General features: G+C 41.2%; 2 protein-coding genes across 2 annotated transcripts in view; one reads left to right on the top strand and one right to left on the bottom strand.

Moving 5' to 3' along the window:
• Positions 1 to 5,523, bottom strand: part of cacng2a (calcium channel, voltage-dependent, gamma subunit 2a) — a 62,777-nt gene extending 57,254 nt beyond the window's left edge. The window contains exon 1 of the mRNA XM_061065855.1: positions 3,382 to 5,523. Within this exon, the coding sequence (XP_060921838.1) occupies positions 3,382 to 3,607 (226 nt within the window). The 5' untranslated portion in view covers positions 3,608 to 5,523. The remainder of the gene's footprint in view (positions 1 to 3,381) is intronic.
• An 8,242-nt stretch (positions 5,524 to 13,765) lies between these two features.
• Positions 13,766 to 27,270, top strand: apol (apolipoprotein L). Its single transcript, XM_061027013.1, has 9 exons — positions 13,766 to 14,231; positions 14,945 to 15,544; positions 15,633 to 15,752; positions 16,547 to 17,629; positions 23,311 to 23,315; positions 23,507 to 23,567; positions 24,277 to 24,867; positions 24,956 to 25,075; positions 25,655 to 27,270. The coding sequence occupies exons 1-9, from the start codon at positions 14,218 to 14,220 to the stop codon at positions 26,703 to 26,705; spliced, it is 3,645 nt and encodes a 1,214-aa protein (XP_060882996.1). The 5' UTR covers positions 13,766 to 14,217; the 3' UTR covers positions 26,706 to 27,270.
• The last annotated feature ends 89 nt before the right edge of the window (positions 27,271 to 27,359 follow it).

The raw sequence follows: 27,359 nt of genomic DNA, 5'->3' as shown, positions 1-27,359 counted from the left end.
TGTGTGGGCCCGCGCTGCCAAACACACAGTCTGTGTTCTCTGCTGCGATAAGGAACGAGCGACTAACTCCGAGCGTTTGCAGCCTCGCTCGCTGCCTGATCACCAGGAAGACTTCGTTCAGGGAGAGCTGGAGGGGTGGGGGGGGGGGTGAATACTTGTCATCTTGGCACTTTGATTTAATAGAGTTGAGCTGCAAACTGGAGTCTAATTAACAACTGAAATGTTAAACTTGATTCTGGTTGGGTTTGCAGCGAGCAGGCGGCTTATCTCTCTCCAGCTGCAACCCCTCTAAACTTCCTGATTTTGGTTTGAAATACATTATACCATAAAGTAAATCTGATTTCCTGACTAGGAAGCTATTGAATATGACCCAAGTAAGTGTATGCACTGACCCCCTTTTCCCCCCCCACTCTCCCTAGCCTCCTCTGTTCCAGGAATCATTCATGAATCACAAATGACAAATGTGGGTTTATTTCCATTTTGATCTCCGATTCAAAAGGGAGAGCCTCATTGTGCCAAATCAAAGACACTTACAAACACACACACAGCAACAATGCGATGGTGTTCAGATCTCAGCTTGACTCTGTGCTGTTTTGCTTGCCCATTAAAAGCTGGCCTGGCAGGGATAAAGGCGGGTCATTGTCACAGTTACAGTCTTGCTGTGATTAATCGTACATGCAGCTATAATCATAAGAACAGCTAATGCACAAGAGCACTGTATCAGGATGAAGTGTTATCTCCTTTAGGTTTCAACAAAATGATGCTTGAGCTTTTCCTAGGAACACTGTTTCACATCCAAGAGCGTCAACACATGCAGGTCACACACTACCTTTTCATTTAACCACTGAATGTCCGGTATTTATGGCGCTTTGATCAAAAGGCCTCTCGTTCGTTTATTCACACATACTCGTGATTGCAAACTTCCACAGAAGCACTGGCAGTACCACATTGGTAACTAAGTACTGCACTTTGGTACAAATGTTTCAAAATGGTACCAAAAGCTCAAATACAACATTGCTGAAGAAGCCAAGAAGAAACTTATTCCGGAAAAAATCACGTAATCAAATCACCTGAAATTGGAAAGATTGTGACGAAACACGTAATGTTCTGTTCAAAAAGATGTAAGAGCTTTGTGGCTGAGACTGTACTCTCAAGAGAGTTTCATGTTTCCCACCTGAAAGTCTTTGTAAGTTTCCTCTTCGGATCCAAATGATTGACTTAAGCGTTTTAAGTAGCAGCTTTATTAAACCGCAAACCTGCAACACCTGGTGTTTTTCACCACTTTGGGGCAAAAGGTAAGAAATTGTGAACCTACACTTTCATCAAGTTGAAATGATTAGCAAACAGTTGCTCATTTTCACTGGCATCAGATGCAGAGCAACATTAGCATCCCTTAGGAGCATGGGCGGTTCTAGGCAGGGGCCAACAGGGGCCAGTGCCTCTGTAACACCGAGCTTGGTCCCCCCCTGTGCCCCCCCCCCCTTCCAAAAGGAGTGAACATACACAGTATTTGACTCAACAACCGGACTCGCAATCTAGTATTAAAATCCGTTACTTAAACAAATATAAATCATGGCGTTTTATTTTGTGGTATTTTATGATGTGCGCTATTTTTGGCATAACATATATATATATTTTAAAGCGATCACCTTTGTCTATTCTTCACCTGGGTTTAATGTTCCCCTCAAAACAACTGGCCCCAGTTTGGCCCCCTCAGTAAAAGTGGTCGAGAACCCGCCGCTGCTTAGGAGTCGTGAAATCCGGTATTGATTCTTCTTTCAGCTCTGTTTTTGGTCTCCACCTTCTCCTGTTGAAAAACATCTGGCATTTCTTCTGCCACACTCTTGGCTGTGTTCCTAAGACTTGTCATTAACTGTTAAATGGTGCTGGTAGCATTGTCTCTTTTACACAATTTATTGAGAAAGGCTCGCTGTCTGTGTCCAAGGAGAACCCCCACCAGAGAACGGAGAGAGTGAACAGAGACAATGAGGTAGCATCCTCAGAGCTAAACGTCACAACGTCACAACACAGCTCCATAAAAGCTGGTCACACTGATATCGATTAAGGGAAATTGGAGTTGCTGCTTCAGTCCAGTTACGAAGCTGGAGTCGAAGAGAAGGTGCGCAGAGTCGGGCTGCTTATCACAGCAGCCAGAGGAGCAGGGAAGTCAGACTCTGTGGCCTTTTTAGGACCTCACAGCTTAGCAGATGAGCAGATTCGAAACACTGTGTTCCATCACAAGGTTACAGCACCGGCCGCGGTCCAAGTCAGCAGCCCAATGCGACAGGAAACACAGGTCTAAAGGCCTGCTGACAAATGTGTACCTCCGCTATCGCGACTTTAACGTTTGGGGCTTCATTATGAGCACAAACGGCCTCCCTCACTTCCTCTTTAACCAGACGCAACCCCTGCAGAGAGTCCTTCAGACAAGTTTATGGTTTGCCAATATATCATGCTGATATACAATGAAGGTCCCTTGCCTAACTACAGCTCGGGAATATATTACTATTTCTTTATTTTAACTATAAAGTCACCGTTCGAGAGCAGTGTGGGAGGCGTTTATGCAACCGCTTCAAGCTGCAACACAAACCTGCTTCACCCTGCCCGCAGGAGCAGAAAAAGAACTCGTCGGGATCCAGGTGAAGAGTTTTAATCTATATATGCTGCAGCAAACTTTTTTTGGTTGTTGTTTTTAGCCTTGAGACAACTTTAAATAAAAGCAGAGCCTCTAAGGTTCACTCTAACCAATCGGGTTCACTCTCAGACAGAAGATGGAATACTGTGCAGCATTTTACAAAAAAGAAAAAGAAAAAAAAGAGAAAGACTGGAGATAAAAAAACAAAAAAAAAAACAGCATAAATGTTGCACTACTTATTTTTCGTCTTTCTAATGTGTTAAAAACCTTGTGGCACCTTATGGATTCATCTTGCACCCTGCAACGGGCTGTAAACTAAACTGCACCTTGCCTGCAGGCTGTCAAATACTAAACTCGTTCACCTTGCCTGCAGGAGCTCAACACCTGAACGGAAGTGCAAAAGTATGGCTCTATTGATCTGTCCTTGAAATTAAGCATTTTTCTGTTTGGAGCAACAATGTCAGTAGTTGCATCTTATTATTTCTGTCAGATTGCTTTGCTTAAGGCTGGAAGAAGTTATACAAACCAGTATTTTACAGGAAAACTTAACAATCGTAGGACAAAGGCACACCTTGCCTCCTCTCAGATTTGTCACATAACCCTTTCAGAGACCTCTTAAGTCAGAAAGGTGAATGTCTTAGAATTGAGGTGTAGCTATTTGTTTTGCTCCTCACTTTGGAGGATGCCATGCTGATGTGGGAGGACACATGGTGCACGTTGGGAAAGTTTTTCCCCCAACTTCTTACCTTCCAGGCAGCACGTCCTCCACAGGCCCGAGTGGGTCATCACCTCCTCGTTCTTCTTGCTGGTCTCGTTGTCGCTCATGGACTTGGACCTGCAGACCCCGCGGGAGTACAGCCAGTAGTCCGTGCCGACCGCGATGGTCATGAGGCTGAAGGCCGCGAAGGCTCCCACCGTGGTCAGCAGCATCTGGACTCCGCGGTCGAACAGACCCATGTTTCCGCATTCCATGAAAGGGGGACCCCCTTTCCTCTTGATGTACAGGAAGTAAATATTTGAAAATTTCCGGGACCAAACCAAACCGAAAAACCGGGATATACTCGTGCGGAAGGAGAGGGAAGGAGGCGGAGGATGCGGTAGGAACCTTATGGTTGCGTTTGGGTGAGGACCAAAACAAGAGAAAACTGAGGACTGCTTTTTTTTTTTTTTAAGAGAGGAAGAGACAGTAAAGTCTCCCCTCTCTGTTTGTTCTTATTGTTTGTTCCCCAGAAAAAGATGAGAAACTGGAAAGTGCACAGGGTGATGGAGCCCCAAGAGGCCCTCAGCTGCACATATAGCAGCAAATGAAGCTCAAAACGTGGATAATAACACTGAGCGAGGAAGGATTAATTGTGCCCTAAAGCCTTTCGCCTGGAAACGGACGTGAGATAAACCAAAGTGAAGGTTTATGCTGCACAAGCCTGCAGAAGAAAAGAGCAGACAACCTGTTTGTTGACTTTAAAGGTTACAGCCGAGCACAGAACTTCATTAACATGAGCTCAAATGGAGCACCGAGACGGCAGAGAGAGGAGGGGGGTAGGGGGGTGGGGGGGTGCTGTGTTACAGAGTAATGGTAGGCTTACAGTACAACAGTTCAATACGTCTGTTACAGTGAGTTACAGTTACTTTAGTCAGAGGTTATAGCATTGCGTTTAACGTGTAAGTATCAGAGTTATAACTAGGACTATACCAAAAAAAAAAAAGCTTTCCTAAAGGCGAATATATTATTCTAATGTGTTTTGTCTGCCGAGATAGAAAACAGCGAGGAGATAACAAACAGTGGAGGGAAACAGCAGGGGGAATCTATCATATTATTGGAAATAAAAAGAGTTTTTTGGTTTTTTTTTTAAAAATGGACGAATTTGAGTCTCTCGAGAGGAAATAAAAGCAACTCTCGGGGGTTGTTTATGTCGACCCTAATGTGGAGGTTTAGAGGAAAATATAAGAGCAAATCAACCCTACACACGTTGGAATGATGAAATCAAACACATAAATTCATTTAGTTAGCATTGGAGAACTAAACAACGAGCTAGAAACCGATAAAAAGCTTTTTTTAAAAAAAAGAAAGAAAAAATCAACCGCGTAGATTTGCCTTTTTCCTAAAATTTTGATCCCCAGTTTCCATATGTAGCCCTATAGCTCTGGGAGGGTTTCCGCCGAAAATGGGGGTCTGCGGTCAGAGGAGGTTCGGTCGTCGACGATCCGGAGAGAGCGGGGAGCATCCAGCAAGGCACGCCGACCATCACTCGACATGGAGCCGGCGGAGGGAGGACGAGGAGTCGGTGTGGGCGCCGCCGCAGTCGAGGACGTTTCTTCCGCGGGTGGAGGAGGAGGACGCCGCCGCTTGAATATCCAAACGCACCGTGGCAGTATCGCACCTTGGACGGTCCCGTTTGTATAGCCCTTGCGCCATGTAATTGGAAGAAAAAAATAAATCTGATGAATGTTGCAATCCCCCCCTTGTTTTCCCCTCCTCCTCCTCTTCTTCTTCTTCTTCTTCTTCTTCTTCTTCTTCTCCTTCTGCCGCTGCTGCTGCTGCTTCTTCTTGCGCTCTCGGCTGCAGATCTTGCAGGAAGAAGCAGGAAAAAAAAAAAATATTACACAATCAGGAGAGCGACTTGCACAGGTCCACACACTGAGCTGGTGTTGTCACGATGTCAGTGTGCGTTCAATACATTCAGGTTGGCGTCTCTGTCAGTGCACACACAAGGCTGCCTTTAATTCTGCGGGCTAGTTTTTCCTTCTTCTTCTTTTTCTTCTTCTGCTTCTGTCTTTTTTTTTTTTTTTTTTTTTTTTTTTGTTGGTGACGTTTTTGAAGGCCCACAGTGTGTGCGTGCTTAATGTGTGTGCGTACTGCAGCAATGGAGGCTCGTTGCCGGAAAGATATTAAAGATTTTTTAATTCCGTTTCTGTGTGCGGAGGGGGCGGAAGAAGGGGGTGTTGCGATGGACTCTCTCTCTCTTTCTCTCTCTCTCTCTCTCTCTCTCTCTCTCTCATTTTCTCTCTCGCTGTTCATTCGTGCACTCTGGTTGAGATTGATGCATTTATCGCTTATAATTATTGCCCAATCCAATTGTTGCGGCACTCTCTCACGCACGTCCTCTACCTTCTACTAACCTCACTACATTTCTGACTTATTCTCTTAATATCAACAACAGCGAATTCAGGCTCGAAGCTTTGAATGCAGACGTGGTGTCTGCCTCTAATCATGTTTTTTTTGGACAAGTAGACAAGAGAAATGAGGAGGGGGTTATGTTGAAGACTTGAATTTATGAACTCAAAGTTGAATTAATAATAAAAATATATATATATTGACTCCTGTATGTAATTAGTGTGCAGTATTAGCACTGCGCTCCTGTGTGCGTGAGAGTGTGGTGCTGAAAGAACAGCTCCCTCCAGCTCTCATCCATCTCTGTGGAGTTTGTCGCCCCCTGTTGGTCAAACTTCATCATCACAACTGATTACATCAAAAGCCTGTTTTCTAAATGTACTTTTTAAGATTCATTTTTTTTCTCTTAATTGTTGTTAGTACGTTTTTTCATGAATTCATTCTTCTTGATAATTTTGTGGATATATCTTTAAATTGTGTCAACCATTCAAGAGTAATTCTTCTTTTAGGTTTATGAAGCTGTAATACATCTGTGTTAGAGACCTCATAGCAGCAGAGTTATATTTGGTTTGGAGCCAAGTTTCTGTTGTGAGCAGAGAAGGAAATGTGACTCTGAGACTGAAGAAATGTCTGATATTTACGAGTCAAGGTGTCTTCTTTCTAGCCTTTTAGAGGTGACCCGAAGCAGCCAGGAATTTGTGGGCTGTTACCTTCTAGCAGAATATAAGCAACACTGTGAAGATGAAGACTTTTTTTATTTTATTTATTTTACCTTTATTTTACCAGGCAAGAATTGCTTGAGATCAAATGACCTCTTTTTCGAGCAAGGCCTGGCCAAAACGGCAGCAGTAAAAAAACGAAATGTAAGACAAACCTAAAAAGAAAGGGCAGACATGAGAAAAAGAGACAAATACAGTCCAGAAGGTGAAGAAGAAGGAGGAGGAGGAGGAGGAGGAGGGGGATGAGATCATGTTAAACAAAAGAAAAAACACAACAGTGCACCACAATACACACTAAAAGAACAATTAAGTGATGATGATAAAATACTATGCAGTGAAACATTTACACACTCCAAAATTAGCCATTAAAAAACTTGTGAGCCGATGATTGTTAATGATTGTGAGATCTTGGTCAGCGATGGTACGCACTTTGTCAGCCATGTGTGTTGTGTTTCTGTGTTGTCTGACCATGGCTGAATAAATCTAAGATGATCCACAGTCTGTTCATCATTGTTCATCTACTACAGAAATAACCCCCACCTAACAATTGTTTTTTAAATCTCCACTGTGTTTTCAATGATTTGATACTCTTGATTATCTGCAATTTTAGTGTGTTGGAAATGTCTGTTAATTATTTTGCAATTAGTGTTTATTTTCAATGTTGATGTGAACAATTCTTTTCTCTTTTTATACATCAGCTGAGAGAGGAAGGTTAATTCTGAGATTTGACATTTACGATTTTTTACAGTATTTATATATATACACGTATATGACATCTTTGAAAGCCAGTGGGGGTCTTTTAGGCAACTTAAACATAGTTTTATGAGTAAACCTGAAGCCTCCAGGGCACTAAGAATGGGCTGAGGTGATGTTTTGTTAAATAACGATGACATACTTCTTTATGGAAAATACACAACTGCATTTACTGCATGAATCTGACATGCAGGAATCCCGCTGTGTACTGTAGAGTTTTGTGTTTTTCCTTTCAAAAAACTTTATCTGAATTTTCTTAAGTAACTCCATATTTTTAACCATCAATCTTTCAACTACTGAATGAAATAAACTGAATTATGTTGACTCGTGTGAGCAATAAACAAGTGCCTCCATTGTAGACAAAACTGAAATGTCTTACTTTGTGAAATAACTACATACAAAGTTTGACTTCTCCAGAATCGTAATCTACACTTACTATGTCTGTGCGTCATGAACAGTTTGATTTTTTTGTTTTTTGTTGCGACTGATGACGAGTGTTGGTGTTGAGCTGCTCATGTAACCGTCAACGTCAGAGAGAGGAAGCCTGTGCAGGTTGGTCATCTCCTTGTGAAAAAAGTCATCATCATGTTTCTCTCGGGCCTCAGGGCCACATGTCAGATACTTTGACGATATCGCTCAGAGACTTGTTTGGACAGGCTGCTTTCTGCTGCTCTTACTGCAGCATTTATCGCTGAGTTGCTGCATGTTGGCGTGTATTAGAGATTGCTGGCTGCAGGAAGTGAAAGTAAATAAACAAAAACAGGGAAAAAATTGTTGGGGGGGGGGGGGGGGGGGGGGGGGGAGAGATGGTAAATGGAATAGGATCCTTACAGTGCCCAGGTTGGCAACCACCATTTCTAGTATAAGTACTCACTATTTTACTACGTTATTGTAATGGTAACAAAAGTGTCATGTAGAATGACATAATATAATTTAGAGCCCGACCGATTTATCGTCCAGCCGATAATATCAGCCGATATTAGCGTATCAAGTGACTATCAGTATCGACTAATTCTATCGCAGATATAGCTAGATTTACTCACCAGTCAAATTGCATTTCATTTGAGTATGGTATCACACTGGCAGTTCTCTGTCTGGCTGTCACCAGCAGAGGGCGCTATATGGATAACAACAAGCATTATCACCCTTCAGAGTGTCAAGTGGTGACGCACATACATGCGCAATTACTTTCCAGTTGAGGGACCATCTTGTCTACGTTATAAATATATTTCCACAAGTGTTTGATAATTGCATTTGAGGGATCAAAGCAACACATGTGTATATCTATATCTATCTATATAGATCGAGCAAAGATATCGGCCGATATATCAGTATCAGATTTTTTTCTGTCCCCAATATCGATACCGGCCTAAAAATCCCATATTTGTCGGGCCCTAATATAAATACTTGACAAAAATTGGAGAGGCAAGATGTTGGGATGGATGGACACATCAAACACAAGACTTATGTCTCAAGATGGAATTCAAGTTCCTTTACTAACTTGTGTAATTTTAGCAATTTGACGTTTGTTTGTTTTCAAATCTAGGAAGTAGTTTTAAGTGCATTAACCTCAAACATGAAGTGCCTGTCCTCGTGTTTCCTGGTATGCTTGATGCTGGAACTAACATGCTTACGTTGTAATTACAATGGGAGCAAAGCAAAGAATCAGGTGACATAATATCAATGATGAGGAAATTGGCAGGCAGGATGTGTGAGGTGGATGGATGGGCCAAACACAAGACTCAAGTGTCAAGTTATAACTCAAGTTCTGGACTAACATACATTTTTTTTAAGAAATTGAGTTTGTTTTCCCAAAGCAACAGGGAAGTTTTCTTGCATTGTCATCATCAAAACCAGTGATTGTTTTGGCCTGTAGTTGCTTTGTAAGAATTTAAATCCAGAGGTTCTTGTAGTTTTCTAAAAAGCGTACCACCTGTCCCTTGATGAAAGTGGTTTAGGAAAAAGAGGATGATGGTCGATGCCCATGTCAGTACTCCTATGTCCTTGATTGGCGTAAAATGTAGTTGTCCAAATGCAAGGTCAAAGTGCACATTTAAAGAACAGAAACATGGCAATAAATCATCAACATTGAGGAGAACGAATACAACAGAGTCATCAGCAACAGTACAATGTAACTGTTGTTGTGCTGACTGCAGAGGTCATAAATATACAGAATTTAGTGTTGGAAGGACACTGCCTAGTCGCACAATAGTGAAATCCAAACCAAAAGAATGGATGGAGCATCTCAGTTTAAATTAGACAAGATACAACAAGAAATCCACAAGTAGCAGCTTAGCATTTGCTTAGCTACCTTCGAGAAGTTGGTGGAAAAACAAAGCGCTGTGTTTCAGAATCCCTGGCCGAGCAAACTGAAAGTGTAATGTGTCAAAAAGAAGCGCAGTATTAATGAGGAGGTTGGACCAAAGACCTCCCCTGATTTTTCCATCCCTGCCAGGATTTGGGACACCCTTCAATTTCATTACAAAATTATTCCTGACAGGCGGAAATCAGGTCCCAGGACAGCATCCACCTTGGTCCCACGCGGACTCTTTCTGCCAATCTGACATTAGCTTAGAAAGCAGCAAATCCGGTCCTAATTGAGGCCTTGTTAGAGCGCCACTAGAGCTTTTGGCTTAGGGAGAGATTTCCAGTAAATTGTCCTCTGGAGTATAAGAAAGGGAGAGGGATGGGGAAAAGTAGGGAGGCTCTATTAAAGGTGGTTGCACTTTGAACATTTCCATCCTCAGTAATTAAACCTGATTAAAGGAAGTCTCTGGAGGAGGATGCACCCATGGGTCCTCAGGTCAACAGGGTTCAAACGTTTCTCCCCTCCAGGAAGGCAAATTAGATCAAAAACGGAGGAGTTAGAAGGGTTCGATTTGGTGTTTGTACAGAAACTGTTTATGCTTTCAGTTTTAAGCGAGGAACTATTTTGTACTTGCCATAATCTTAGAGTCGGACCATCTCTCTTTCAATTCTACTTTCTCCTGAGAATGTCCTGACATTTTGTCCTGACATTTTCAGGAAGAGCTGCATGTGCGAACACAAACAGCTGATTCTGATTTCCAGTCAGCCTCTAGTAGAATAGCCGCAAGAAGTCAGAACGAGCCAATCCGTGAGCGAGGCAACAAATATTCAGACAAATTCCCCACGAGCAAGTGGGCGGGGCTGATGACGTTTACAACCTGCGAGCTTCATACACAGAAAGAATCTACTCACAAGTATGTTCTTTTTAACTCGCGCATTGATACTGTGAAAATGAACAATTACATGTAGCATGGATTTACTGTACATGTGAAAACTACACCACAGCTCTCTGTTGCGTTGTCTACAATCTATGAAGTGTCTTTGACAGTGTTCATTTAACACACGACCAGCTTCCTGATTCTGTTTCACTCCCATGTCCAGCTGTGTGGTCTGTTTTGAATATGTATTCTACAAGTGTAACTGTGTGGTCTGCTGTTAGTTATTCTGTGTGGTTGGCGTTCCTACTGAGTTAAAGAGCTAGCCTTGTCACTTAGCGGGGAGTGACTGAGTAGCCAAAAACAAAAAAACGACTTTTGGAATTTATGAATCTATTTAAAATCTCCCAAGATAAGAATCTAAATTTTTTACCTAAATCAGTTCTTTTCCCTCCTCTATAATGTGTTCTGGTGTGTTCTGTTGCATTACCTGCAGTGTGCTCAATCACTTTCTTGTCGTGTCATAGTGATCTGCTGTTCTGTGCGTTCTACCATGTTTTACCGAGTCACTCTATTTCGTTCCCCGTTTTGTCACTGTGTGTCCCGTTGCATGTTCTGCTGTGTTGTCTTGCGTGTGAGTACACTGCCATGTCAGCAGCCTTTCCACCCTGATCCCTGACTGTCTGCACTGATCTGAGTGCAGCTGAGTGAGCGTTTTGACATGCCCCCCCCCCCCCCCACACACACACACACACACACACACAAACACACACATACAGTCCAAACCCAGCACCATGCTGCTGAAGTCCAGACAAATGTACAGTAAAAAAAAGTACAAGAGTTACCTCTGAAACATTAAACTGTTTAATCTGATGTGTCCGACGCCACATGAATGCAGCAATAGTCTTGGTGGTCACATGGGAATCAGCTGAACTGAATGGAGTCTTTATGCAAGTCCAAGTGGGAGTTTGAGAGTGAATCATGAGTGTAAAGTGGTGACACAACAAGGGCTGTCCTGTGTACTGAGCTGACAGAGAAAACTACAGTACTAAAGAAATATTAATAAATACTCTCCCTTACTATCTAGTGGAAATTAAAGCAGAATATTGATACTCAGCTGTGTCTGTTAGAAAGGACTATGAGGCTAAAACCAGCAGCCCGTTAGCCTATCCTAACACTGTGAACAAAGGGAGAGGGCTAGCTTGGCTTTAAAACACAGTATGTTGTTTGTTTAATATGTAGGCTACACAACAAACGTGTGATAATAAAAATGTAACTTTTGACAGCAGTTTAAGCTTTGTGTTGGATTAGGTCTACTATGTAAAGTAAGGCAAACTCTTAAAAAACTAAATGTTTCACTCAAAAGATTGTTTACCTAATGAATTCTGTAAAGTGCTGAATGTTATTGGAAATGTTCAAAAAAAAACTTCCATTGTTTTTCTTGGACGTTCCAGTTACGAGCAGGTTGACAACGCCGTAAATCTCGCGAGAACACAAATGTGCGCATGTTCTTGTTCCAACCCAAACATGGAAGCAGTAGAAGGCAGTGCAATACAGGTGAGATATATTCATATTGTGCCTTTTTTTTTAAATCAGGCTCCCAGAATGTTTTATTAGTCTCAAAGAACCATTATCTTCCCAGTCTCTTGTTTTTTTAGTTTGTTTGAGTTTTTGTCAGAGTTATCAAATGTCGCATACTTTCCAGTTGTCTTTAAAAGCAGCATCAGGAAGAGGCTCAGAAAACAAGGCTTGGTTATAGAAAACAGACGAAGTTGAACGCCGATAAAAGTGAGTAAACAAAGCGTGAGAGTGTCGTTGTTTTTTTTTTTTGCATAATCTGAACTGTGACTGGATTTGAATTTCATTTAGGGCAGGATGCTTCATTGTATATTATTTTGTGTGCATCTACAGGCTTGCTCTAACAGTATGTCGCTGTTGCAAAAGTGCGTAACAGCGAAACAAAGCAATGCAGTTGGAGTCTCTGCGTAAAAACAGAGATTGTTGGAAACTGTGGTCAAGCCAGCCGCTCCGCGAGTTTACATGGTGAAGTGAGCCGCCCCTAAATTTTAAGTGCCCACGTATTCTGATCTTTATGGTAAATGCTCCGGACTGCAGCGCGAGCAGGAGTAACAGACAGAGAGAGCGATTTTGACCCGTTATTAATCTCCTTTTCCAGACAAAAAAAAAATCTTCCATAAGTAGAAGATGATTCTGATATGGTTGGACTTAGTAAGTCCTAGACTACATGCACAGGTACTATGAATTACTTTTACTGTGTACTTTTTGAGAAATCCATTGACAAAGTCCTTTATAAATCACTATAATGAGTCTTTTTTATGACTTTGATGTCTTGTAAAAAATAATTTTTCCATAAGTAGAAAATGATTCTGATATGGTTGGACTTAGTACTTCCTATAATACATGCACAGGTACTATGAAGTACTTTTACTGTGTACTTTTTGAGAAATCCATTGACAAAGTCCTTTATAAATCACTATAATGAGTCTTTTTATGACTTTGATGTCTTGTAAAAAATAATTCTTCCATAAGTAGAAAATGATTCTGATATGGATGGACTTAGTATGTCCTAGACTACGTGCACAAGTAATATGAAGTACTTTTACTGTGTACTTTTTGAGAAATCCATTGACAAATTCCCTTATAAATCACGATAATGAGTCTTTTTTTTGACAAGACAGCAAAGTCATAAAAAAGACTCATTATCGTGATTTATAAAGGACGATGTCAATGGATTTCTCAAAAAGTACACAGTAAAAGTACTTCATATTACTTGTGCACGTAGTCTAGGAAGTACTAAGTCCAACCATATCAGAATCATTGTGTACTTATGGAAGAACATATATTTTTATATTTTTTTCCCAGGAAAACACCTTATTTTGAAAAACGGAAGTTATCGCAGACTCGCAGTATTATTCATTATTATTCAGTATTACTCAAACTAATTTCACCGACCTCCGAAGCTATTCCTTGAACAGTATTTTGTTTGCTCCCGTTTCATACACGTATATCTCATAGTCAGTTTTATGGTAAGACCTAGGCACTTCACTTCATCGCTCTCTCTCTGCTCGCTCTGGAGTCCGGAGCATTTACCATAAAGATCAGAACACGTGGGCAACTCAAATTTAGGGGCGGCTCACTTCACCATGTAAAAGTGAGGAGCGGCTGGCTTGACCGCAGTTATTGGAGGGGGGTTGTTGGTGAGAGAGGAGTGGGGTTTGGGGACTTAGGACAGGTATTCCCCTCAATGAAAATGTGCAAGAGATGGCTGCAGCCATTGCTTGTAAAGGGAAACACAAATGTGGACAACATGGGAGACCAGGTCAGTGACTGTTTGCTAAACAAATCAAGTGATAAGGGCAAAGAAATATTATTTAAATTATACAATAGGGAAGAGGGATGTTTACCCTCCCAGTGGAAAGAGTCATTAATTGTCCCCAAATGCAAACCAGGCAACGATTCAACTTCAGCAGAAAGTCATAGACCAATTGTATTGACATCTTGTGTAGGGAAGAACTATGAAAACAATGACACATGAATGTTTAAAACTGAACTTACTGGACCATCGAGCTATGAACAAACACTCAGGTATGTAGGCATACGTGGGTGTGACTCCAGCTCGTGACGCGGAGAAAGGAAAACGAAAGCAAACACAGGGGCGTCAGGTGAAGTTTTTTTCTACGGAGCTTTTCAATAAAAAGTGTGATCTCTATAGTCTCTATTTTCATTTTAGCCACGCAGATAATATGAAGAGAGCCCAGTAAAGTTACCGAAGACAGCAGCATAAAGAGAGGCAACAGGATGTCCGCGTCAAGGTAAGGAACCCTGCATCTGTTACTACTGTTGCACAGGAAATTATAAATACGTGCCATCGCAAGCATAAAAGAAAACTGTACGTTGAGATACAACGAGCTGCCTTCAAGTGTTTGATTTGTGTGTGTTTCTTTAAATGTTGAATACGCAATCAATTTTGTTTTTAAAAATGTTGTGAAGTTGGTCAGACGAGAATGATGCGACATTTTATTGTTCTTTTAACCCCCAGTGCACAACATGCATCTAGCCTACAGTACGTGATACTTTTGAGTTTGTTTTTCACACTGACTTAAAGGTCCTAATTTTTATATGTATATATATATACATATATATATATATATATATGTATATATATATATATATTTACTATTCAGGACGACAAACAGTGGGAGACCATGTCCTACATTTCAGCTTTTAATTATGTAACTTAATGTAAATAAACTTGGTTTTATTTCTAATTTAATTTAATCAACTGATAGCTTTACAATATCCCAAATGCTGCCTTAATAGAGCATGAATAATGTCTTCTGAAACTTTTAACTCATTTAACAGCGAGAACAGTTTTGTCACTGTGACTTTTTATGCGCTTTGGGGACATCTGGTGGACATATTGTGCAACTGCAATTAAAACCGAAACAAAGGCCCTGAGAAAAGTTATGCATGGAAAAAAACTAGACTACAGTGGGTTGATTGGTTTCCCTTTATTTTCATACAGAAAGGAGCTCCAGAAGGCCTTGTTGCGCTACACTGCAGACACCCTCATCCACATCCACACGGTGAGAGGATTCTGTAAGAGGGTTCCTAAATGGATGCTAGGGAGGGAGTCAGAGTTAAACATGATGATGGACATCAAGGACAGGGCTGACCGCATCGACCTAAACATCAGCCATGTTGGCCAGTCAGAGAATAAAGGAGAAGCCTTTCTTGAGTATATGAAGAGCAAGGTGACACAGGTGACCGCAAAGAGCAGGTTGGAAGAGCTGGAGAAGGAGCTGGCTGCTGTGCTGAAGGACACTCTGATGGAACTGGAGAAGCTCCACTGTTTCCTGGATGCGGTAGAGAAGCTGGCAGTCACCTCACTTCATGTGTTCGTGGAGGGGAGGCAGGTGGTGTTACACCTGCCAGAGGGGGTCGGCCTCGATCATGTTCAGGTTGTGATCGCTGCTGCACGGCTGGTCTGCCCTCTGCTCGTTGAGTTTAAAAGAGATGCAATGGTCTTCTTCCAGCCCAAAATGCAGAATGTGGAAGTGCTGGCGTATCAGCTGGACAAATACATCCAGACCACCCAGAGGATCTGTGGGCTGTTAGAGAAAAGGTAAACCGTCATTCCTTAAGAGAAAATCTTAATTTATTTCTAAATAGAAGTCGGTTTCAGTGAGTAAATATAACTGTGTCTTTAAAAGCACTTTCAGTGACTTCGACCTGAACATGATCAAGAAATCTGCAGTAGACCTGGATTTGGATTCATCAGAAGACGACATGGAGAGGATGCTCTATCACATCAATCAGCTGGATGACATCAGGTTAGCAGCATCGTTCCATATGTATGCATTCTGGTCATTTTAAGTAATACAATCAGGGTATACTCAGGATACACAATAGGTGGCCCAAGATAACGTTGATATCATGACACAGCGATTCTGCAATAATTGATAAATTGTAAGAAAATCATAAAATTATCCATGATGATATCTAACTAATTGTAGATGACAAAATGAGCCTTCAAAGGTAAAATGCAGGATTAATGTATTTATTCACTGCAATTTGGTGTTACGTTCGCCTCATATCAGGCTTCATCTTTTCAACGCTGTTGTAGCCCACTGTCAACTTCTTTGGTCAGCTACACTCTGTTCATGTTTCCCTTATTTATGTCTTAAATACCACCATGATGAGTAATGAAGTCGTCTTTATTTAAAGCTCCTTAATTAAAACATTTGAATATCGACATTGTGCACCTTCAGTTAGATAACTGTACCCTCGCTTCAGTTTGACAATATATTGCCGTTGTGATATTTTGCTGTTAACGTTGTTTATGATCGTGCATGAACTGTACCGTGCCAAAGCACACCTCTCCGAAGCGTGCCATGGCCAAGGAAGTGTACCGTGCTTGAGCACGGCATGGAGCGGTCACACTGGTCAAACAAACTGGACTTTAGAGGTGAACCGTGCTTGGGCACGGTACAGAATGCCAGCGTGACCGCGCCCTAAAAACTCTGCAGGAGCTTTAAAGAGTTCAAGGAGTTAGGACCTCAGTTACAGTTGTGAATTATTTTGTTAAATATCCTTTTATTCATTTCCTCTTTTCTCTCTTCATCAGGATGAACCAGCACTTCTCTTTGGTGTACTTGTTTCATGACTGCTCTGGCTTCCTCGACGAGTTCAGAGATTGTCTACCTCGCCTGCTGCAGTCTCTAGATGGACTGGAGGAGATTGCTGTTCAGCTCGACTCCATGAATAAGGGGGCAAAGATCTCCAGTGTGGTGGGCAGCTCAGTGGGGGCGATTGGAGGCGTGCTTTCCATCATTGGTTTAGCATTGATTCCTGTAACAGCTGGAGTGTCTCTGGGTCTTACCATGACTGGGATAGGGCTTAGTGTCACCAGCGGGGTCAATGGCGTTGTCACTACGGCGACAGAGTTAGGAGTAAACAGTACACAACAAAAGAAAGCCACTGAGGTCTTCGAGGGGCTCATGAAGGATTTGCAGAGTCTCCAGGATTGTCTGAAGAAAGTCAGCGATCAAACTGTCGCCAGAATGGAAGCAAGTCAGATAAATGTAGCCGTGGGAGTGGGAAAGGTGCTTGGCAAAGCTGGTTTCATTGTAAGAGGTATTGATTCACTTGTTGATACTGCCTCTGCTTTTAAAATATTAAAAAATGAGGAGCTGGTTGTAAGCGCTGGTAAGGTGTTGGCTGACGAAGGTCAAGCTTTACGGAACGTGCCCAGGGTGGCCGCAGACATCCCAGATATCGGACAGGCAGCAATCAAAGGGCCTCTTGCCCTCACCAAGTCCGCCAGAGCCGGTCTCATCGGGCTGAATGCTCTTTTTCTCGGCATGGATGTCTTCTTCATCTGTAAAGACAGCATCAGTCTGTCCAAAGGCAGCGAGACCGAGGCCTCGCAGTTCATCAGAGCCAGAGCGGCACTGTGGCGCTCAGAGATCGACGCCTGGGAGAAAATCCATGGCTCCCTGACAGAAGGTCTGCAGAAATCAGAGAAAAACAAAGCTATCCTGGAAACGCCATTTCATCCGGAGTTGGAGAGTGAGCTGAAGAGTGAGATGAAGATGGAGATGAAGATGGAGATGGAGATGAAGAAACAAAAACAAACCGAAATGGAAATTCCCCCTGATGAAGTGAATGAAAACATGGAAAAGGAAGGAAAAAATTGTGTAATACAGTAGTCTTCAGGGATGATTGGCCTTTTTTTTTTTTTTTACAACTTGAGCTTTAAGATTTGACATCAACTTTATGTGATCCAACAAAAAAATGATAATTGCACTTTGCTTAAAGATTACTGTTCAGGATCAAACATTGTTAAAATGAAGACTTGATGAATGTATGTTTCATTTTACCTTTATTTATTCTCGAGAAATCATTGAGGGCAAGCCCTCATTTACAATGACACCGAGAGTACAATTAAAACGAATAAGAGACAAAAAAGACAAAAAACAACAAAGACAAAATACATAGATTATAAGACCAGAAGAATAAGCAGTAAGCAGGTAACTACAGTTAATAACATTTACACTCAAGAGTACAGTGAACTGTGATCAAGTTTTTAAATTGACCCATGGTAACCATTTTATTGAGTTTTAATGTGTTTTGTATTGTGTTCCAGGTGTGTGCAGCACAAAAAGTGAAGGATGTTTTCCCAAAAGTTCGTTTTTACATGTGGAACCGTTAACATTAGCCAATCACTTGATCGAGTCTGATACTGATTATCAGCCCAGATTAATAAAGAAGTGATGTATGCTGGTAGATTACCCGCAAGTGATTTATAAATAAATAGCAGCCAATGCCGTTCACGTCTAACTGTTAGTGAAGGCCAACCAACTTTATCGTACAGGATGCAATGATGAGTGGAACATTTGTCACCAGTGATAAATCTGAGGGCGGAGTGATAAACTGTGTCTAATGATTTTAGGGTGGAGGCAGAAGCATGTCTATAAATGACATCCCTGTAGTCCAGAACAGATAGGAAGATGGCTTCAATTATTCGCTTTCTACTCACTAAGGGGAAGTTCACTTTGTTTTTGTACAAGTATCCAATTTTCTGTCGAAGTTTAGTGGTTAATGTATCAATGTGAAATTTAAATGAAAGGGATTGATCCAACCAGATGCCAAGATATGTATAATGAGATACTCTTTCAATATTGTGACCTTCCAGAGTTGTTATATGCAAGTCATTGTCTGTGGTATTTCTGGCTCGTGTAAAGAGCATGTATTTAGTTTTCTCTGCATTCAGTAATAATTTTAAATCAAGGAGTGCATTTTGTAATTTGGGAAGTGCTTCTTGTAAAGTTTCCATTGCTAAGTGTGCAGTCTCAGCAAAACAATACAAAACTGTGTCGTCAGCGTAGAGATGGGGCTTACAATTTGTAAATACAGAAGCAATATTATTAATATAGATCGTGAACAGCACAGGACCCAATACAGAACCTTGTGGAACCCCTTTTGATAGTGGTAAGTATTCAGAGCGATCAGATTGTACAGTCACACATTGCAAACTATTAGACAGATAATTCTGGAACCATTTAAATGAGGAGTTGTCAAAACCAACATCATGTAGCCTCTGCAGGAGTATGGCGTGATCAACAGTGTCAAACGCTTTAGTTAAATCAACAAAGAGGGCAGCACAGTATTTCCCTTGATCAACAGCAGATACAATATTATTTTTGACAAAGGTAATTGCTGATGTGGTGCTGTGTTTTTTTCTGAACCCAGACTGGTGAGGACTTAATACAGAATTTCTTGAAAGGAATGATTTTAGTTGACTGTTGACTAATGTCTCCAGGATTTTAGAGAGGCTGGACAGTTTGGAGATCGGCCGGTAGTTGTTGAGTTTGTTTTTGTCGCCGCCCTTATGCAGAGGGAAGATGTGTGCTGACTTCCAAACCTGAGGGACAACTCCAGTGGTGATTGAAAGATTAGAAATATAGGAAATTTGTTCCTTGATTAGAGGGGCACAGAGTTTTAAAAAGTACGGCTCTAGATTATCTTCTCCCCTTGCTTTCCTAATATCTATAGAGTGCAGAGCCTCCATTACAGCAGAGGAAGTGAAGGCCTGTATAGGAAATTTAGGGGAATGGTTGTGGGAAGTAGGAATATGAGCCAGCGGCCGGATATTAACAGTGTTTCCAGAGTACAATGTTTCAAACTGACTCCCGGAAGCAGCAAAATGGAGGTTAAAGGCATGGCAAATATCTGAAGTTTTATTTGTTTGGCCTTCATTTAAAGTAACATAAGAAGGGAGAGATGGGGAGGATTTATTTTTGTTTATATTCACTGCTTTCCAGAATTTTGATGGGTTTGAAGAGCAACTAGAAATCAACTCCTGGTGATAAGAGGTTTTTAGCTTTTCTCAGTGAATATGTGCATTTATTTCTGAGTTGTCTGAATAAAAGCCAATGGGCTGCTGTGCCTGTCTTTCTTGCTAATGCCCAGGCTTTGTCCCTTTCCTTTAAGAGTAATGATAGCTCAGTGGAGAACCATGGGCTTGATCTATCTTTAACCCTTAACTTTTTAAAAGGTGCATGCTTGTCAATAATTTTAAGAAATGTATTTGTAAAATATTCAAGTGCATGATCCACATCAGGTATTTCAGATGTTTGACATATATTACTGTTCACAATATCATTAAAAAACACCTGTTCATTAAAATTTCTAATATTTCTCTTGAGTACAATCCTGGGCTTAGATTTTGCTAGTCTAGCACTCCTTATACATGCCAGAGGACAATGGTCACTGATGTCTAGGGAGAAGACCCCAGAGGCTGTAATTTTGTCCCTTCTATTGGTAAAAATTAGATCAATGAATGTTGATTTTGAGGGATCTTTCAAATTAGGTCTAGTTGGTTCAGTTATGATCTGTGATAGATGTAGATTGTCACACATCTCCTTTAAGCTCAATGAATCATTTGACAACCAATTTAAATTAAAATCACCCAAAACCAGGATTTCTGAAGTACTGAACTGAGAAAACATTTCTGTTAATTGATTAATAGCACTGGGATTAGCTGATGGTGGTCTATATACACCTAGCACAGTCAATGATCTGTTACAAGAGATTTGAATTTGTAGAGCAATACATTCAAACGAGTGAGGTATAGAGACGGTATTTAAAACAGTAGCAGATATAAAGTCCTTTACATATATAGCCACGCCACCTCCTCGTCCCTCTCTGTCTTTTCTGTACAAGTTGTAATTATTTGTTACAACTTCTGAATCATGGATACTCTTTTTAAGCCAAGTTTCTGTCAGCACAAGGATATCTGGGTCAGTTTGTGATACAAGAGTTTGCAGGTGATCTAATTTAAACTGAGCACAAAGACTTCTAATATTTAAATGCATAAAACCTAAGCCATTTCTTGACTTAAAAGTCTGTGGGTTAAATAAAAACTTGCTCAGAGTCACAGGAGGGCCCACTAGCAGATGGCAATGGTTTTGGTTTAATTAGAACTAAGTTATCCTGGTTACAAAAACTTGTGCTGGGGAGGAACTGGCAGTGCTTACGGACACACATTTTTTTTCAACAGTAGGCCTACTATTAAATGTTGTTACTGCAGAGGAAGAGGATGTGGAGATATGAAAGACTTAACATGGGAGAAGATCCAGATCAATTACAATGTAGTTATAGCCTATACATTTAGGAAAAGGCAGAATTATTGGCAAGGACATTTGTTAACTTCCATAGTCACGAAAGTTTGAGTAATGAGGAAAGGAGTGAAAGAGAGGAAAACAATATAAAGAAATGTAGAAGCCTTGCAGGATGAGAGGGATGATGATTTAATATGTTGTTGACTTTATTTAACAGAACTGTATCAAGCATTGAATAAATATAGAAAAACATCACCATGGAAGAGATCAGGTCAGTGACTGTTTGTTAATCAAATCAAGTGATAAGGGCAAATAAACATTTACATTAATTTAAAATAATAAGATATGGGAAGAGGGATGTTTACCCTCCCAGTGGAAAGAGTCATTAATTGTCCCCAAATGCAAACCAGGCAACGATTCAAGTTCAGCAGAAAGTCATAGACCAATTGTATTGACATCTTGTGTAGGGAAGAACTATGAAAACAATGATACATGAATGATGTATCAGCCTCCCCCACCACCTGATCCATCTCGCCTCCAGGTGGGAATCAGCTGCTGACAGCTCTGGCTCCTCTCTTCACTGGAGTGTCGAGATGTGAAGATATAACTACACAGTCCATCATCGAGCTTTAATCTGAGTTGTTATGGTACCAGGTACACTTACGATCATCCCAGTACACAACAAAAGAAAGTCACTTACGAATGTAGGCCTGTGGGTGTGTCTCCATCTCGTGACGCGGAGAGATGAAAACGAAAGCAAACACAGGGGCGTCATGTGAAGTTTTTTTCTACGGAGCTTTTCAATAAAAAGTGTGATCTCTATAGTCTCTATTTTCATTTTAGCCACGCAGATAATATGAAGAGAGCCCAGTAAAGTTACAGAAGACAGCAGCATAAAGAGAGGCAACAGGACTTCCACGTCAAGGTAAGGAACCCTGCATCTGTTACTACTGTTGCACAGGAAATTATAAATACGTGCCATCGCAAGCATAAAAGAAAACTGTACGTTGAGATACAACGAGCTGCCTTCAAGTGTTTGATTTGTGTGTGTTTCTTTAAATGTTGAATATGCATTAAAAACATTTCATTTAATTTTTGTTTAGAAAAGAAATGCATACATACGTAGGGGGGGAGGGGGGGGGGGTGGTTGACTTTTTTGTCATTTTAATTTTTTTATTTGGACTTTTTCTCCTCAGAATTCAGACTTTAATTTAAGAATTCTGAGATTAAGATGAGAATTCTAAAAGTCAGTCGGTGTTGAGGAGCAAAGCGGTTTTTGCGTATGTGAGAGTGAGTGAGGAGATAACGGACCGGGAGGGGAGTCTTCTCCTTTGGCCCGTTTAACACTTATATTCTTTATTTCTTTATTTCGAACGATTAAAAAATAGATGAAAATTAATAAACAAATGAAAAAAAATAAAAATCTGTATAAAATAAAAAAAAATAAAAAGCCAATTTCAATATAATACACATTTGACTCGTTCGAAAAGGGATAGGAAGAAGCCTAGGCTTGTCAAGTCCTAACCCCATTCTTCACCATTAACAAATGCAAAATCCAATAAAATAAACAAAACTTATATGATTTGAATTATACTTTTCTCGAGACTCAGAAAATGAAACCATTATTTCCAGACTGAGTTTGGTCCATAGGTAAAACGGAGATTATTGGAGGGGGGTTGTTGGTGAGAGGAGTGTGATTAGGGGACTTAGGACAGGTATTCCCCTCAGTGAAAATGTGCAAGAGCTGCAGAAAGTTTTGAGAGAACCAGTGACAGGAAATCAGGCGGACGCATGTGAAGGTTGATATGTTGCAAAATAGGAGAGCTTGTAGAATGTGATGTGAGAACTTGAAGGAAAAAAAAGTGAACTTTGTATGTAAAAATGTTTAATGTATAAAAAAATCCACTACTTTTCTCGCACGAATCTGCGCTGCTTGAGTTTTGCAACACATTTTGCGAGACGTCTGTAGCAAAACAAATTTGTACGTGTAGAAATGCCCCCCTCCCCCTCCCCCTTCCCCTCGCTGTGTCTGCGCGTGGGGGGAATTGGCCAATGAGAAGTTAATCTCCAGTGAATGCAGTTTATGTATTCACCACAACCACAAACTACAAGATAGTACAGCACTTGCATTAACAGTATAAACACTATAACGACTCAAGTTACTTTTAAGAAGAAAAAGATACAAGACTGTGTACATAATTTTTGTCCTGAGTCAAGGGACTACCTATCCCACAATCCCTTGCGAATTATATCGTTTCTTCTGCAGCAAAAGTAGTGGATTTTTTATACAAGTAAACATTTTTACATACAAGTTCACCTTTTTTTCCTTCAAGTTCTCACATCACATTCTACAAGCTCTCCTATTTTGCAACATATCTACCTTCATTGATGCAGGCCTTTTTTTTCGACAGGGGCGTTTTCAATAAAAAGTGTGATCTCTCTAGTCTCTACTTTCATTTTAGACCCCAGTAAAGTTACAGAAGACAGCAGCATAAAGAGAGGCAAAAGGATGTCCGCGTCAAGGTAAGGAACCCTGCATCTGTTCCTACTGTTGCGCAGGAAATTATAAATACGTGCCATCGCAAGCATAAAAGAAAACTGTACGTTGAGATACAACGAGCTGCCTTCAAGTGTTTGATTTGTGTGTGTTTCTTTAAATGTTGAATACGCAATCAATTTTGTTTTTAAAAATGTTGTGAAGTTGGTCAGACGAGAATGATGCGACATTTTATTGTTCTTTTAACCCCCAGTGCACAACATGCATCTAGCCTACAGTACGTGATACTTTTGAGTTTGTTTTTCACACTGACTTAAAGGTCCTAATTTATATACCTATATATATATATATATATATATATATATATATATATATGTATATATTTACTATTCAGGACGACAAACAGTGGGAGACCATGTCCTACATTTCAGCTTTTAATTATGTAACTTAATGTAAATAAACTTGGTTTTATTTCTGATTTAATTTAATCAACTGATAGCTTTACAATATCCCAAATGCTGCCTTGTTAGAGCATGAATAATGTCTTCTGAAACTTTTAACTCATTTAACAGCGAGAACAGTTTTGTCACTGTGACTTTTTATGCGCTTTGGCGACATCTGGTGGACATATTGTGCAACTGCAATTAAAACCGAAACAAAGGCCCTGAGAAAAGTTATGCATGGAAAAAAACTAGACTGCACTGGGTTGATTGGTTTCCCTTTATTTTCATACAGAAAGGAGCTCCAGAAGGCCTTGTTGCGCTACACTGCAGACACCCTCATCCACATCCACACGGTGAGAGGATTCTGTGAGAGGGCCCCTGAATGGATGCAAGGGAGGGAGTCAGAGTTAAACATGATGATGGACATCAAGGACAGGGCTGACGGCATCGACCTAAACATCAGCCATGTTGGCCAGTCAGAGAATAAAGGAAAAGCCTTTCTTAAGTATATGAAGAGCAAGGTGACCGCAAAGAGCAGGTTGGAAGAGCTGGAGAAGGAGCTGGCTGCTGTGCTGAAGGACACTCTGATGGAACTGGAGAAGCTCCACTGTTTCCTGGATGCGGTAGAGAAGCTGGCAGTCACCTCACTTCATGTGTTCGTGGAGGGGAGGCAGGTGGTGTTACACCTGCCAGAGGGGGTCGGCCTCGATCATGTTCAGGTTGTGATCGCTGCTGCACGGCTGGTCTGCCCTCTGCTCGTTGAGTTTAAAAGAGATGCAATGGTCTTCTTCCAGCCCAAAATGCAGAATGTGGAAGTGCTGGCGTATCAGCTGGACAAATACATCCAGACCACCCAGAGGATCTGTGGGCTGTTAGAGAAAAGGTAAACCGTCATTCCTTAAAAGAAAATCTTAATTTATTTCTAGATAGAAGTCGGTTTCAGTGAGTAAATATAACTGTGTCTTTAAAAGCACTTTCAGTGACTTCGACCTGAACATGATCAAGAAATCTGCAGTAGACCTGGATTTGGATTCATCAGAAGACGACATGGAGAGGATGCTCTATCACATCAATCAGCTGGATGACATCAGGTTAGCAGCATCGTTCCATATGTATGTTATGTTATGTTCGCCTCATATCAGGCTTCATCTTTTCAACGCTGTTGTAGCCCACTGTCAACTTCTTTGGTCAGCTAAACTCTGTTCATGTTTCCCTTATTTATGTCTTAAATACCACCATGATGAGTAATGAAGTCGTCTTTATTTAAAGCTCCTTAATTAAAACATTTGAATATCGACATTGTGCACCTTCAGTTAGATAACTGTACCCCTCGCTTCAGTTTGACAATATATTGCCATTGTGATATTTTGCTGTTAACGTTGTTTATGATTGTGCATGAACTGTACCGTGCCAAAGCACACCTCTCCGAAGCGTGCCATGGCCAAGGAAGTGTACCGTGCTTGAGCACGGCATGGAGCGGTCACACTGGTCAAACAAACTGGACTTTAGAGGTGAACCGTGCTTGGGCACGGTACAGAATGCCAGTGTGACCGCGCCCTAAAAACTCTGCAGGAGCTTTAAAGAGTTCAAGGAGTTAGGACCTCAGTTACAGTTGTGAATTATTTTGTTAAATATCCTTTTATTCATTTCCTCTTTTCTCTCTTCATCAGGATGAACCAGCACTTCTCTTTGGTGTACTTGTTTCATGACTGCTCTGGCTTCCTCGACGAGTTCAGAGATTGTCTACCTCGCCTGCTGCAGTCTCTAGATGGACTGGAGGAGATTGCTGTTCAGCTCGACTCCATGAATAAGGGGGCAAAGATCTCCAGTGTGGTGGGCAGCTCAGTGGGGGCGATTGGAGGCGTGCTTTCCATCATTGGTTTAGCATTGATTCCTGTAACAGCTGGAGTGTCTCTGGGTCTTACCATGACTGGGATAGGGCTTAGTGTCACCAGCGGGGTCAATGGCGTTGTCACTACGGCGACAGAGTTAGGAGTAAACAGTACACAACAAAAGAAAGCCACTGAGGTCTTCGAGGGGCTCATGAAGGATTTGCAGAGTCTCCAGGATTGTCTGAAGAAAGTCAGCGATCAAACTGACGCCAGAATGGAAGCAAGTCAGATAAATGTAGCCGTGGGAGTGGGCAAGGTGCTTGTCAAAAGTGGTTTCATTGTAAGAGGTATTGATTCATTTGTTGATCTTGCCTCTTTTTCTAAAATATTAAAAAATGAGGAGCTGGTTGTAAGCACTGGTAAGGTGTTGGCTGAGGAAGGTCAAGCTTTACGGAACGTGCCCAGGGTGGCCGCAGACATCCCAGATATCGGACAGGCAGCAATCAAAGGGCCTCTTGCCCTCACCAAGTCCGCCAGAGCCGGTCTCATCGGGCTGAATGCTCTTTTTCTCGGCATGGATGTCTTCTTCATCTGTAAAGACAGCATCAGTCTGTCCAAAGGCAGCGAGACCGAGGCCTCGCAGTTCATCAGAGCCAGAGCGGCACTGTGGCGCTCAGAGATCGACGCCTGGGAGAAAATCCATGGCTCCCTGACAGAAGGTCTGCAGAAATCAGAGAAAAACAAAGCTATCCTGGAAACGCCATTTCATCCGGAGTTGGAGAGTGAGCTGAAGAGTGAGATGGAGATGGAGAAACAAAAACAAACCGAAATGGAAATTCCCCCTGATGAAGTGAATGAAAACATGGAAAAAGAAGGAAAAATTGTGTAATACAGTAGTCTTCAGGGATGATTGGCCTTTTTTTTTTTTTTTTAGCAACTTGAGCCTTAAGATTTGACATCAACTTAATGTGATCCAACAAAAAAATGATAATTGCACTTTGCTTAAAGATTACTGTTCAGGATCAAACATTGTTAAAATGAAGACTTGATGAATGTATATAATCATTATGACATTAAGCAACTTTCCATGCCACTTTTCTTCCTGTCAGTGTTGGATTTTTTTTAACCTTTCGCTGAGCCAGATTCATTTTCAAATTGAATTTGTTTTTGGAAGGCATCTTGCAACCCACCCCTCCTCACAGTGTACCCCCCCCCCCCCCCCCCCCCCCCCCCCCCCACAGTGTACCCCCCTCCCCCTAGACAGTTATCTGTAGGAGAAATCAATACAGTTGAATTGTCTCTCCAAAGGGAACATGAATGGGCCCTTAGCGCTTAAATGTGTGGGCTCATTAAAGGTGAAGTTATACTCATGATTGATATCCTGTGATCATATAACCATTTCATGCTTTTGTAAACCTAACTTTTGAATAAAAAAGGATTTCCTGAGAACTCCACATCATTTTGTTCTTCCTTTATTCATATATATACACTACCAGTCAAAAGTTTTGCCATAATTGTAATATATTATTATCAATAATACAGA

This window comes from Labrus mixtus, chromosome 20, assembly GCF_963584025.1.
Source record: "Labrus mixtus chromosome 20, fLabMix1.1, whole genome shotgun sequence".
NCBI lineage: Eukaryota > Metazoa > Chordata > Actinopteri > Labriformes > Labridae > Labrus > Labrus mixtus.
This window is presented reverse-complemented; position numbering and strand designations above follow the sequence as displayed.